General features: G+C 45.4%; 1 protein-coding gene across 1 annotated transcript; it reads left to right on the forward strand.

The window, feature by feature from the left end:
• Nucleotides 1–1503: 1503 nt before the first annotated feature.
• MYOZ3 (myozenin 3) lies at nt 1504–12695 on the forward strand. Its single transcript, XM_006906407.2, has 6 exons — nt 1504–1564; nt 6632–6786; nt 7674–7727; nt 7826–7961; nt 8434–8596; nt 11546–12695. Exons 1-6 carry the CDS (start codon nt 1504–1506, stop codon nt 11712–11714), a joined length of 738 nt encoding a protein of 245 aa, XP_006906469.1. The 3' UTR covers nt 11715–12695.
• Nucleotides 12696–15667: the final 2972 nt, after the last annotated feature.

The raw sequence follows: 15667 nt of genomic DNA on the forward strand, positions 1-15667 counted from the left end.
GCCCTGTGGAGGGTCTGGGAGCTGTAGGGCCTCACGGCCTGAATCCTAAGTTGGGAAGGGAGGGATTCTAAGCTCTAGGTTTCTCTAGGTTAAATGGGGAGGGGGTGGCTAGGATTCAAAGTGAGGGATAGGTAATGGCTTGGCTCAGGCCTCCAAGATCTTTAGGCAGTAGGGAAGCAAGGTCTGGGTCTAGAATATGAGGGGCCCTTCCCAACATCTGCGAATTTCTGTAACGGGAGTGTTTATAAACAGACCGGTGGACTGTGCGGTCCTCAGCGGTCACAGTTGGAACACTCCAGATCATCTCATGACCCTCACTCCAAATGCATGCAGACATGGTTATATCTATATCCAGTTTTAGGGGGCTTGTGGATGCCCTGAAGCCCATCCATGGATCCCTGTGGTCTAGCCCAACCCCATATGTTACAGAAGGGGGAACTGAGTCACAGAGCTGGAGACCAACTTATTCCTAGTTGCAGAGGGAGTCGGGCACTGATTAGATGCCATGTCACCCCGCTCAGTGCCCACTGATCTGGGCTGGGAGTGGGAGTGGGTGTTGGGGTTACCGATGGAGGCAGATTGTTTTTTTAAAGGAAAGAATATAGAAAAATCTGGAAGCGAAGAGGAGGGGCACACTGATGCATAGTCTGTCAAGGGGCTCAACTATTCTGCCTTCTCTCTTGGGGGCAAGTTAGGGGATCTGGACTTGAGGCCTGCAGGGTTCTCTGGGGCTCTGGACATCATTTTATTTATCAATCTCCTCCAAGATTCCTAGAAAGTGCCATTAGATGCAAACAAGGGGATGGATCAGGAGGGAGAAAAGGAGCGAGGAAGAAGAAAGCACCATTGGGTACTAGACTTATTGGGGTGATCACTTCGTAAGCTATATAAATGTCTAAGCACTAGATTATACACCTGAAACTAATATAATATTGCATGTCAACTGTAATTGAAAAAGATGTTTAATTATATTTTTTAAAAAGAAGAGAGCGCTATGAAAGTTAGCTCAGGGATGGGGGTTGAGGAAGCGGGTGATGGTTCTCTCAGTTTCCTTGGACCAGCCTGTGCCCTCAAGCCTCAGGGCCAAGTACTGGGGACCGACCTGCCTTGTAGATCCCAGTGTCGCCCCAAACTACCCACCCATACCCACCCCTGATGTAAACTTCCATCCTCTTTCAGCCCTTGATCAGAGCTTACCTGAGTCGGAGGATGACAATGGTCTGAGACAACCACTTTGCCCACTCTTAATGTCCCAGAAACCAGCCCCTGAGGAGAGAGAGCTTCTCCTGCTGCATGGAAGCATCGAGCATTTCCTTCACCTTCCCTGGGCCACAGGCTCCTCCTCTGTATGACGAGACTCTTCCAGCTCAGATAGCCCTTGCCTTAGACTTTCGGGTGGACCAAGGCTGTTCAGGGCTGGAGCTGGGTGGACCAGAGACTGGGAGGCAGTCTGGGGGCGAATGGAAGCGACCTGGCCCATTTGTGGATCATCTCCTCCACAGGATGATCCCCAAGGAACAGAAGGGGCCAGTGATGGCTGCCATGGGAGACCAAGCTACACCAGGTAAGGTGGACCCAGCCCTTGTGCATTCCTCAGACCCCATCCCTTCTAGATTCCAGACTGCGGCAGCTCAGGCCGGCTGGCCCCACGCCTAGGCAAACAGGTGTGAGTTCCAGGCTAGCCCCGAGGGAGTGCCTGTGGAATCTGCCATCTGAGCTGGGAAGCTTCCCGAAGGACTGGGAAGGGGCCTTGCCCTGATGTCCTCACACCCAGGAGCTGAGGCTGAGTGCTCTAGGTGGGGCTTGGCCCCAGCTAAAAACTAACCTCAGCCACAAATGGAGCTCTGAGTGCTCTGGTCCCAGATCCAGCCCTAACAGTGACCTGAAACTCTTCACACACCTTTCCTTGCTGATTAAAACTATGAGTCTCATGAAGTCCCCATGGCAAGAGACAAGGGGCAGGGGAAGAGTGGGGCAGGGTAGCAAAAGCAGGCTATCCAATCTGATTCAAATCATTTCACTTAAAAGCCGATTAATCCAATGAATAAATCATCTAAAATATATGTTTACCAACTTTATAAGATCTCTTCCAGAACTATTGGCATAATTTTGGAGACTGCTTATTTGGCCTACTTTAGAGCATTTCAAGTATTTTAAAAACAAATTCAACTACATCAGTGCTCTTAAACTTTCATGTGCGATCTCGTCTGATCTCAGGAGTTAAGCAGGGTCGGGCCTGGTTAGTACTTGGATGGGAGACCACCTAGGAAGACCAGGTGCTGTAGGCATAAAAAAAAAAAAAAAAACTTTCATGTGAATCATAGTGACATGGTGTTGTTAGTTAACATGCACATTCCCAGCGTCCACCCCAGGGATTCTGATTCAGTGGACCTGGGGAGGGGGCCATCCATTTCCCTTTTAGACAAAAACTCAGGTGATTCAGATGTAGGTGGACAGTGAACCCTCCCCTAAGGGTACCGCTACAGTTTTGCCTCCTTCAGAGTTCTAAGAAGTATGTAATCATATCGTATGACTTTACATGTGAGTCGTCCTTTTAACCTATTTTGTGTGTTCTTACCTCCTTTTGTTAGAGTCCAGTTTCTTTCTTCTATTTTTATTCCATGATTTTGTGTGTTGAAATATGCAGACTTTGTGAGGTGTTCATGCTCTAACTAGAAGAATCAGGCAATGCATTATCTCTTCTCATGGCTAATTAATTAATTATAGACACCCCCCCCCCAAATATAAATTATAAATTGGTGGCTATTTGCTAGGGTATTAATTAAAGACAATTTTGAAACTAAAGAAAAGCAGAAAGATAAAATAAGCTCATGGTCTCACCGCCAAAAGACAGTCATTGTAAAGTAATAACAAAAACACTTACTATTATTGAGTGCTTACCATGTGTCAGATACTGTGCTAAGAGCTTTTATGCTGTATGTTATGTCACCATAACCCTCACAACAACTCTGTAAGTTAGACATTATTATCCCCAGTTTGCAGAAAACCGAGTCTCAGAGGAGCTAGGTGGTCACGCGTCTAGTATAGGTGGTAGAGCTGAAAGGTCACTCCAAATCTTTGTCTCCAGAGCTGCTTCTTTACTACATGGTTATGCAAATAATACATCACTTTATAAATTATTTAGACAAAACAGACATGAATGACTTTGAAAGTGAAAGTTCCTCATAACAGAACCATTTGGAGAGATCCACTGTTAACATATTTGTGTCAATCCTTCTGTCCATATATAAACATATAAACATGTTTATATAAACTCATATACATACACATGGGCTAAAGACTATATATTGTGTTCTTCAGCCTAAATTTTTTTTTCACTTAGCAGCATACCAGTAACTTCTTTCCATCCTAGTATGGTTTAGCCCACCACCTCCCCTCCCCTCGCTCCCCAGCACGTAACATGTTACATATATTTACACACACACACACACACACACACACACACACACACACACACCCTAATGGTGGCCATGAAGGCTCTTCTCAGGTTGGGACTCTTAGGAACAGAGCCTGACCATTCCCGAGCAAGTGACTTATTGACGTCATGTTCTCAGAAGGGAAGTGACGCAAGCAGATAGGGCACGGGAAATTGTTCAGCAAGAATATGGTCTCAGCTCTAGTTTAGGACCCTGTGAGGGCTCCAGAGCATGAACTGCTTGCTCCATAGAATTCATCCCATCTGCAGCAAGGGGACCATGGCCGCTTCTGTTCACCTGGACAGTCCTCTGCAGAAAGTGGCAGTTGTAGACAGCTAGCTACCGATAAAGGGCATCTGGGCAGCATCTACCACAAGACTGATCCCCAGTTATCACAATTTGAAACCTCACTGCAATAAACATCCTTGTACGAATATCTTTGGGCATGTTTATTCAATTTTTCTCCCCAAGAATGAATCCCTAGAAATAGAATTGCTTAGTCAAATAGGTTTTATCTAGAGCCTTTTTCTTTTTCTTTTTTTATTGAGCTCAGTTCATCTGGATAGTATTTGAGAATATAATGCCAGGAGATTTTTTATTATGTATTTACATATAAATAGCCTTTTATATTTTTAGTATGCAGTAAATTTTCTTGTATAAAGAAAAAAAAAAAACAGTGCAAACAATTTCCAACTCTCCTCCTTCCTACGCCCCATAAGTCATCACTGCTAATATTAGGTAAGTCTCCTTGCAGCTTTTTCAATATGTACATAAACGTATATTTATTTTTTAAAATATATGAATGGGACCTTAGAATACAGATTCTTCTAACACGCAAATGGCCTCAGTGCGCCTGGTGACTATGTCCATTTCCTTGACCCGTTCACTCTCCCAAACCACTCTCTTTGACAAACAGCAACCTCTCTCCTCAAACCTCCAATACCTCCTTCCTCATCTTCATTTTCAGCTAACGATCTTGCTTCTTATTTCACTGAGAAAAGTCAGGTCACCAAAAGAGAATGTCTGCAAGCTCCCTCCTCCACATCTGTCCACTCACTTGCCCTGTGTCCACGCCCTCAGTTTTCCTTCTTGGTGTGGTAGATGAATTCTCCTAGCCCCACTCTGAAGCCGGGCACCCTCCCCTCCCCTCTTTCTATTGTATTGTATTTACATTTTACATGTTAAAGGCGATTTATATGTAAATACATAATAAATTCTCCTTTCTCTATTGTCAAATTTTCAAATCAGTTAACAAACATGCTGTTATTTCTCTCTCTTTAAAAACAAACAAACAAATAAAGGAACCTTTATTCCACAGCTGCCTCCAGCCATGGTCCTTTAGAGCAAGCACAGCTCCTCAAAGCAGTTGTCTCTACTTTTCTTCTCTTTCTCTTTTTAACATTTTATTAAGCCAATATCCAAACACATACAGAGAGAGTGGAAACCCACATGCCCCCCTACTTTATTGCTGCAATTTAAAGCAAATCCCAAAGAGTATGTCATTTCACGCCCCCAAATACTTCTGAATGCTTCAAAAATAATAAGTACCTTTCCTTACATGCCACAGAGACATTAGCACACTGAACAAAATTAGCAATATCGATTGAATACTATCTAATAACCAGACCCATAGTTAACTTTCTCCAATTTTCTAACTTGTTTTAATGAGGATCCAAATAAGCACCATTGTTTTTATTTGGTTGCTATGTCTCTCAAATCTCTTTTAATCTAAAACGTACCCCTTCTTTTTTCCATGTCATTCACTCATTTGACGAAACCAGGCCAGGTGCCCTGCAGAATGTCCCACACCCTAGATTTGGCTCACTGCTTCCTCGTGGGGTGGTTCATCTGTCCCTCTGTCCATTTTCTCTTGAACCCTTTCCAGTAAGACTTTAACACCCAAATACTCCACAGCAACGGCTTTCGTGAAGATCACCAAATAGTAACCGCCTGCTACTAAATATTATGGTCAATTTAGCCCTCGTCTTACTTGACATACCGGCAGCATTTGACGCCATTGATCACCCCCATATTCCCTGAAGCGCTTTCATCATTTGGTTTCCAGGATACCACACTCTTTAGATTTCCTCCTGCCTCACTGGGTGCTCTTTCCCAGGCGCCCGTGCTGGTTCCTCCTCTCCTCGGTCTAAATGTTGGAGGCCCCAGGCTATAACCAGCTATAGTCCTAACTACAAGAAAAGAAATAACCGTACTGTTCTTCATCGAAAAACAACAACAACAAATACCATTTCTAAGCTCGTGATACTCTGATTTTTATCTTAGGTCAGTTTCCTCCCATGAACACAAAGACTCACATATCGAGCTCCCTTCTTGGTATCTCCACTTGGATTTCTACAAGGCTTTTCAAACCTAATAGGCCCGATTTTGAAGAAAATTAGGGGGCTTTAAACATGAACTAGACATGATATAAAACAAAAATTCATTCACTTAGAAAGGTAGAGAGCCTTAATTGATAAAAGCCACAAAGCGCGTGATTTCATTTTGGTCAAAAACTCATATATGAATATACAGTCATTGAAAAAGATATGAAAGAATAGATACTAAGGTGTTAAGAGTGGCAATCTCTGTGATAGAAAATAGAATTTTTTTCATTCTCTTACATCTGAATTTTCTAACTTTCTTCAATGCGTATATATGATGTTTTATAATAATGAAAGGCTGTTTTAAAATTGAAAGAACACATGTCTAAAACTGAGCTCCTGATACCTCACCTTCTCCTCCTCCGGCCTTCCCCACCTCAGGGAGTAGATGCTCCAGCCCTCCAATGGCTCGGGCCAGAGAGCCTGCCATCATCCTCCACTCCCCGCTCTCATGTCCCAAACCTCTGGCTTACCTTTAAAAGAGATCTAGAATCTGATCATTTCTCACTACCTCCACTGTGGGCAAAATGCTGCACCAGAAATCCATGTAATGAATACAAATGGCCAAAGATCATCTGAAACAGTGCTCAATTTCACTGAGTGTCAAACATGCAAATTAAACTCTGAGGTATCATTTCCGCTCATCAGGTAGGCAACGAGTACACTGAATGATGACACCTCGTATTGACAAGTGTGTGGAGAAGCTGGCATTCTCATACAAAACAGAAGGTGCTGTAAGGAGGTCCCCTTAGAGGTGGCTCCGAGTGCCCTGAGCATTAGGTCAGAAGAGCTTGTTCTGGCCTCTCCCTGCAGTCCCTTTGCTGGACCTGGGTAAGAAGCTGAGTGTACCCCAGGACTTGATGATGGAGGAGCTGTCCCTGCGGAACAACAGAGGATCCCTCCTCTTCCAGAAGAGGCAACGCCGTGTGCAGAAATTCACCTTTGAGTTAGCAGACAGCCAGCGCGCGGTAAGATCCCATTGTGCTCACAGGGAAATTGAGCCATGAGAGGGCCAGTGGTTAGCCTAAAGCCAAATAGTGAGCCAGGTGGGGACCTCTGGTCCCTGGAGAGTCCCTCAAATTCCAGTTGGGGAAGGCTGAGCCCCTGCCCTGCTGTGCAATCCTAGAAAACTGTTACTTCTTTAGGCATTTCTCCCCGGATATAAAACATAGTGGACCGAGCAGGATGAGCTGTGGCGTGAAGGAGCTCTGGCTCCCACAAAAAGTGCTGAAGAATAGCTCTGTGCTCTGGGCTGAATTTGCAACAAGTAGGATGTAGATTAGACTTGATCTAAGATGGAAAACTCAGAACACTTTTTTCTCTTCTTCCTGCTGGAAGAAGGAAAGGCCATGGGAACAGTCTGCTGGTAGAAGAAAGCAGGCAAAATTCTTTATCCTCAGGCTTCAGAAAGGCAGCAGGAAGTTTCAGGTACTTCTAATGAACTCATGGGCGTTCCATACTTACTCCACCCAATTTCTGGATGAGACAGGAGGCAACTGAGAAGGAGCAATGGGGCAGAATAATAAAGATGACAAAACACCTATCTTTGCTATGTGCCTAAGTGCTAGCTAAGTGGTTCACATGTATCATCTCGCTTAATGCTCAAAAAGTGATATTATCTCAGTTTTACAGAGAAGGAAACTGAGGCTCAAGGAGATTAAGTGTCTGCCCAGGGTCAATATTATAATGGCAACTTAAATATATAGAGAGTATTTCTCTGAGGTGCTGTGTTTAGCACTCTTCACTATTAACTCATACCCCTCAACATCCTTGAGAGGTGGGTGCTAGGATTATGCCTCCTCTTCTTTTGGTGGAGGGTGATCCCTGGCCCCTTGCTCCACTGAGCCTCCCAGAGATGGCAGCTGGAAGTGCCAAGAGGAAGGTGACTGGAACAGCGGAGCTGGGGACGGTGAGCACAGAGAGAGACCCCAGTGGCGGTCTGGGGAAGCTGCCTGGCGGCTCCCAGGCAGCAATCAGCTGTCTCTAAGCGCCCGCCCCTGTGCCCAGGTTGCCATCCGCCCCGAGGAGCAGAACTGCAGCTCTGAACTCCACACCTTCCCAACCTCACCTGGGGACCCCGAGGATGCCCAACCTGCAACTACCCAGGTGGAGCGCGCCCACAGCCCCAGCGCCCTGGCGCCAGGTGAGTGGGCTCCTTGGTCCCGGACCAGAGGCTGAGGGAACGGAGGAGCGTGGGCGTGCTCCACGGAGGCCAGAGCGGGGGTGGGGTGGGGGCACAGGGAGAGCGCCCAGAGAGCATCTAGTCCACCCTCCATTCCCAAACACACATCCTTCCACGTACCTAACACAAGCCCAAAGAGGGGCAGCAACATAGCCCAGGTCACACGGAGAGCCTGAGTTTCAGCCAAGACCAGAATCTACATTCCAACTCGCAATTCCACTGCTCCAGCCCTCATTGCTTCCAGGGATGGGAAACGGTCCCCTTTGCTGGAGCAACTTTTGGTGTTAACTGCCCCCCGTACCCACTCCCCTTTCTTAGCTTCTTTCCAACACCAACAGCATCCGTGGGGTGGGTGTGGGAGTGAGGGTGGAGAAGGAAAGGAACCCAGTCGCCCCCTCCCGCCCGCCTCTCATGCGCCCTGCTCCACCTCCAGGCTATGCCGAGCCACTCAAGAGCGTCCCGCCTGAGAAGTTCAACCACACGGTCATCCCCAAGGGCTACCACTGCCCGTGGCAGGAGTTCGTCAGCTACCGGGACTACCAGAGCACTGGCCGAAGTCATGTCGCCCGCCCTGCAGAGTATCGAAATTTCAACAAGTAAGGCTGGGCGGGTGGCCTGGGGAGAGATCCGGAGGGTGCACAGGTGCCAGTCACAACCACAGCAGCAGCTGCATTTCCTGAGCATTTCTACATGACAGGCTCTAACTGAACACTTTATATACATTTATTGAGCTCTTGCTAGAACTTAACAAAACTCTTGCCTCAGCACAGTAGGTGCTTAATAAATGTACAGGGAATGAATGGGCAAATGTGCCACCCATCTTGTTGGATCCTCCCAACAAGGTGGGGCAGGTGCTACAATTTTTCTTATTCTGCTGGTGAAGAGACACACTCAGGAATATCAACCACCTGCCCAAAGTCCCAAAGCCAGGAGCAGCGGCAGCGCTGGGGTCCATGTCTGGGTTTGTCTGATGCCAGAGCTTGGTTTCTTCTTCTCTGTCATTGCTTTGTACCATCTCTTTGATGGACATCGAAGTGCATGTCCTTCTCTAGGTGGGGGCCCCAGATCTCACCAGTAATGGACTAGCTCAGCCTTTTCCTCATTTTCATCAATGATTTGCAAGAGGCCTTGAAAGCGTCTTTAAGGCTGTACCAAAGTGGCCGTGAAACGTTAGACACCAGAGGTGAGCGCCACAGAGGAGCACCTCGTACTGTTTAGAGCATGGGGTCTCAACGTGGACTTCAGTGCAGACTCCTCATCTGGCTGTGTGACCTCGGGGGAAGTGACTTAACCTCTCCAAGCCTCCATTTCCCCACCTGTAAAATGAGACTATTACAGTACCTACCTCCTAAAGATTGTTGTGAGGATGGCATAAGAAGACATAGGCAACGTTTCCAGCCAGTAATAAGCTCTTAATAAAACAGTAGCTACTGTTGTTGTTATTATTATTATTATTTATAGATTGAAATGATGGTGATGGTTGGAAGAGCTAATAGGGGAGAACTCGAAAGGGATAAATTTAACATTCTGCCCTGGGGGCCTGAAAACAAATCATGGGAGTAAAGACAGGAGCTTGGCACTGGAGGAAGGCCTTGGGCTGGAGGTTGTATTTCAACTGCAAATGGCTTCCTCGGTCTGATGCTATTTCTGAAAAATACTCCAAGGCTTGGATTGCATTAAGTGTGAAAGTGGAGGGTCCACAGAGAGGAGGCCGCAGTCCAACTCTGGCACCTGCTCGGACCACATGTAGAGACTGTGTCTGTCTGACAAAGACAGACGGATGGCCACCAGGGCTTGGCAGGGCCTGGAGGCCAGGCCCTCTGAGGAAGGGCAAAAGGAACTGGGGGTGATGGGCCTTGAAAAGAGAGTGCTCAGAAGAGACATGACTTCCCTTAAACAGCTGATAGCCAGGGAGGGCCCTGATGGGAGGAACTGCATCCAACAGGTACTGTGTGAGCCATGAGCTGTTGGCAGACATTCTGGAGTTTACTGCCAGACAGGACTGTTCTCCCTCACCTCCTGGGGCCCTCAGGCCCTGCCTGCCCAGCTATTTAAAACTCTCAGCAGACATTCAGTCCTGGCAACCAGCTTCCAGGCTGGCCAGCTCATGTCACAGCCCCATCTACCTCACACCTCAGGTATGACAGGCCCAGGCACATTCCCACCAGCCAAGGAGGGTTTTAGGGAACCCTGAGCCCAGGCCCATTTTGGGGCAGAAGGGCCAACCGAGGCAGATTGAGGAAGAACAGCAATGTTGGTGGCCAAATTGTGCTCAGGATCCAGAGCTCTGGGATCCTAGTCAAGGGCCCAACTGTGAGACTTGCTTGGCTTGGAAACTGCCCAGCTTGTTCCCGCAGGACCTGGCTGTTGCCGCCACTGTTGGGGTGGTCTAGGCAGAAACCCCGTCCTGGCTGGAACCCAGGCCCTGGCCCAAGGTTTGCCCTTCTACCCCAGGGGCAAGCACTGCCCCCTTCCCATTGGTCCCAGGCTGTGGAGAAATCACTATATGAGCAATGCTTTTTATTTTTCTTAAAATTAAAAACTAGTTTTAAAATCACATTTATACAAATTTTTTAAACTAGCAACTACAAATAAAGGTAAGGTTCCTTTGTTCATTATTCTCAACCCCAGTTTCCTTTCCAAAGGTAACACTATTGACAGTTGGTGTGTAGCTTTTTAGAACATTTCCTACGGGCAGCTACGTACTTATGGGGGATATAACATTGTTTTGTGTATGTGTTTTAAAACTTTCATTTTTTTCTGTAACCTGCAACATGATGACTTTAAAATCTACCCAACTTAATACATATAGATCTCTTCATTCCTTTTAAGCGGCTGTAAAATATTCCGTCACGTGAGTATACTACATTTGTCGTGTCCACTCCTGGGTAGTGGGTTGTTTCTGGCTTGTCACTAATCCCTGCTCATATCTGCTTCCTTGTGTATGTGCTTCCCTAAGCCATATGCTTAGAGGTGGAGTTGCTGGTTGACGGTTTGCACATTTTCAGGTTAAAAAGTTCCTGCCAAACTCTCCTCCAACGGAGCAGCCCCAGTGCCCTCCAAACAGTAGTTTATGAGTGAAACTCTGCCCCATTAACAAATTATTTCTTCTTGCCAGTCTTCTGGGTGAGAAACGGCATGTCTGTTGTAATCTGCATTTCCATGATTCTCAATGCTTTTTCTGACCCTCCTTTCTCATTCCAGTTTATGGTATATTCTTCTAAGGGGATATGACAAGGGGAAGGAAAAAACCCTATTCCAACTCTATTCCCTTCTGGAGCTTACTTATGGGGAACCTAGAGTTTAGCTTACGACAAGCCAATTCTAACTCCGAAAACTTAACTCCTATTTCTAAGCAACAAGCCAAATTGACTAGAGGCAGAGCTGGAGAAAACTGTTAAAGATTATACAAAACCTTGCTGTACAGAAGGGGAAACTGAGGCCCAGAGACAGACAGGGAGGGCGCCCCCACATGGTGACCTGCATAGTGTTCTGTCAGCCCTTTTCCACACAGACCAGATCTCCTGCTGCTCTTCTTTCCCCAGGACTCCAGTGCCCTTTGGAGGACCCCTGGTCGGGGAAACCATGCTTAGGGCGGGCACCCCCTTCGTCCCGGAGCTCATCAGTGGCTTGGAACTCCTCCGCCTCAGACCCAGCTTCAACAGAGTGGCCCAGGGCTGGGTCCGCAACCTCCCGGAGTCTGAGGAGCTGTAGCCCAGCCTGAATCTTCAGTTCTCTACTCTCAGAGTTCTGGGAACGTCTGGAGTCAAGACTTGTTAATGGCATTTCAGTTTAAGAAAGGCCTTCACACACAAAACCTATTGCAAATGGCCTCAAAGATCACAAAGTTTAGTCGTCCCCAAATGTGTTTAGAAAGTTTTTCCTTTTACTGACATGCAGATGATCTTTAGCTACTCATGCCCTAAACATTTACTGAGTACTTACTATGTGCTAGACACTGTGACAGCTGCAGGGAGAGAAGCCCCGGCCTTGGCCTAGAGTAGGAATGGACTGTAGGAAATACAGATTTATAAAGGGGTACATTATCTTAATTTTCTCTAAAGCATGCTAATTGACCCCTGAGGAATAAAGTGCTGTGGGGCAGAGGAGGGGGTCTCTAACCCTGGATGTGGGGTGGGATTCCAAGCAGCTGCCCAGAGGAAGCTTTTTTGAGTGGGACCTTGGAGGGGAAGTAAGGGTCCATCAAGGGACAAAAGTGTGATGGGGGGGCATTTCTGGTGAGGGGACCAGTGTCTGCTGAAAAGGCGTGGAACTGTCACAGATGCAGAGTGTTTTGGGGAAGGGAGAGGGCTGTGTTAGAGGAGTCGGTGACTCCTTAGAGGGCCAGGTTGGGGTAGGCCATACTAAGAAAATGAGGGTTCTTAAGCGAGGGAGTGAGGGATCTTGATGGCTGCTATGTGGGGCACAGATTGGAGAGGAGTAAGGCAAGAAGCCAGGGCTTCGAGGAATAAGGCCTGGACTAGGGGGGTGGCCATGAGACGGTAAGAAGGGAACCCCTCTGGGCACCTTGCAGGACAAGTGCAAAGTGGGGCACTTATAAAGACCTTTCCCACCTCCTCCTGCTCACCATTCTGAGCAGGCTCCAAGGTAGATAGATCTTACCCTAGTCCTCATCAGCAGTTTGGGACTTTACTCCAGCTCATTAGGAAGAGGAGAGTAAGGAATGCCTCTAAGTTCAAGTGGTGGTGGTGGTGATGACGATGATAGTGATGATTATGATGGCTGCTTTTTTATTGGGTGCCTCAGTGCTCAGGCTGGTAGTAGGTTCTCTACATATCCTATTTCTAATTTTTGGTACAACCTTAAGAGAAAGGTATTGTCTCATTTTACATATGTGGCTATCCAAATTCAAAAGGGGGAAGTGGCCTGTCCAGGGACAGAGCCAAAATGGAACTGTGTCTGATCCCAGTGGGTGTCTCTTTTCACTGCACTGGGTAGCCAAGCCAATGCTCACTTGCTCTGGAATCATGGTGTCCTGCCTTAGAGTTTAGGGGTTAAATGTACAGGCTGCGGAGTCAGACAGGATGAGAGAGGTTCTAACTGCCACTGTTAGCCATGTGAACTCAAACAGGTCATTTCTCACCTGTGGGCCTCTGTTTCTCCTCTTGTAAAGTGAGGAAAATAATAGAAGCCCCTGTATTAGGTTGTTGCGAGCACAGTGCTGGACACGTACATAATAGGCACTCAGTCATTATTAGACTTCAGGTAACTCCTGCTCTTGACTGGAAAAGATGTTTTTGCGGTGGATGCAGCTTGAGAAGTAGGCTGCTAAGATGTGACTGAGGGGTCTGTAAAGCTGAAATCTGAAGGAAAGTCTCTGATCACTGCAGGGCTCCCTTTGAACATGAATTACCCCTTTCCCTTGCCTCCTTCTGCCTCCTCCCTGACCCCCACACTTGGGAAGATGAAAAGGTCAGGAATCCAGCTGGTCCTCAGGTGCATGGAATAATGGTTGCACTTTCTTTTTGTTCTAGACTTTACTGTGCCCCACACAGTCTCGAGGGGCAGGCAGTCTGACTCTTAGAATTACTTACAATTGATATGTTGTCTTGAATTTGGGCACCGCCACTTAAAGCCATGTTTCCATGAGCTGAAAACCAACCCTTAAATTGTCTGAAACAGAAGAGAAGGTTTGGACCACCTTGGGTTGTCCCTGCTGTACTCTGGAGGGTAATGGCAACCACTAGGTACAGAAGAGGAGAACCTGGTGGGGGTTGAGGGGAAAGGGGGAGCCTGCTATTCCCCAAAGCAAATCCTGATTCCTTTCTTCTGATAATGTGACTTCCACTGATTTTTTAAAAAGACTACTTATTATAAAAATGAACAAATGAAGCAAGAAGTAAAATGTGATGGTATATGCCTACATAGCTCCTTCCATGCAACACAGACCTTCCCACTCCCCTGCACTCTGCCCCATTCCCATATATCAGAAGTAACCATTTGCATAAGCTTGGTCTTTCTAGAATTCTAGGATTATTTTAATAGATTAATATGTACATGTGTATAGCTGCATAAGTGCAAAGATATATCTTTGTGTTCATGGGATCATACTATATGTATTATTCTGTATTTTGCTTCTTTACTCAACAATAAATAAAATTTGGATCCTGAAAAAACACGTCATTAAAGTTTCATATAAATTGGATGCCTAACAAGTTTTTCACATAAAACTCTTTACTTTTGTTTGTTTTTGTTTTTTGTATAAATGAAATCGTACAGTGATATGGAAATGAAAAAGACTGGGAATAACCAAAACATTGGGAACCTGACATTAGACACAGCAGTAATGAACGTGAATGAATTACAGTTACATGCTACATTACAGAGGCATCTCAGAAACAAAATGGTAAGCAAAGGAAGGAAGATCCATATGTATATGTTCACTGATGCAAGAAGTGTTTAATAAAGGCAGGATGGTAGTAACTTTGAGAGAAAAGAAAGTCCGTGATTGTGAGGTGACACATAAAATGCTTCTGGGAAAGCTGGAAATTTTCTATTTCTAGATCTGGGTGATTGCTACATAGACATTCACTTAAAAATATTTAATTTAGTTGTACATTTGTGTTTTATGTGCTCTTTCCATACCAAAATAATCCCTTTAAAAAAAAAAACATTAATAGATTAATAGCTGATTAGATGTACCTGAAGACAGAATTTCTGAACTAAAAGTGCCCACAATGGATTACAGAGAAGTGAAGAAATGGAAAACATGAGAGCATATTTAAAGATATAAAAGATAAAAATTAAAATGCCCAATACTAGTACTAGGAGTTCCAGAAGGAGTTTAAAAATGACTGGGGATTTTCCAGACTTGATAGAAGACATAAACTTACACAATCCTCACCCTGTCATGAGACCGATAAATTAAATACACACTTAAGAACCACTGTAGTGAAACTGCGAAACTCCGAAGTCACAGAGAAATATCAAAGGCACCCAGACCAAAAAGTTAGATTACCTGCAAAAGAACAACACTTAAAATAACAGCAATAATGGAAAAATATCTTCAAGAAGTGAGAGCAAAATAAATTAATTTTCAGACAAATAAATATTAAGAGAGTTTTCCACTCACCCCTGAAAGAACTACATGATTGGAGAAGGGTCCCAAAAGAATGTATAGAATCTAAGAAGGAATGAGCGGAGGAAAAAAAAAAGCAAAGGCACATAAAGTGGTATAAATACATTTAATTGTATCAATCATCATAATAAATGAAGATGGATAAGACTCACCAGTTCAAAGATAGGGACTCACAGATTGGATAAAAAGTAATTCCAGCTCCATGCTGTTCACAAGCAGCATCCCTAAAAAATATACAGAAGTAAAATAAGTAAATGGAAAAGGATAAACCAGTCAAATACCATCCCAAAGAAATGCGCTCTACCCTCATGCACTGTTGGTGGGATTGTAAATTGGTACAGCCACTATGGAAAACAGTATGGAGGTTCCTAAAAAATTAAAAATAGAACCACTATATGACCCAGCAATTCCACTTCTGGGAAATTTGAAGAAATCTAAAACAGCAATTCAGAAAGATATATGCACCCCTATGTTTATTGCAGCATTATTTATAATAGCCAATCTATAGAAGCAACCTAAGTGTCCACTGATAGATGAGACTAAAGAAGATGTACATAAAGTGGTACAT

The sequence above is a fragment of the Pteropus alecto genome, unplaced genomic scaffold, assembly GCF_000325575.1.
Source record: "Pteropus alecto unplaced genomic scaffold, ASM32557v1 scaffold40, whole genome shotgun sequence".
NCBI lineage: Eukaryota > Metazoa > Chordata > Mammalia > Chiroptera > Pteropodidae > Pteropus > Pteropus alecto.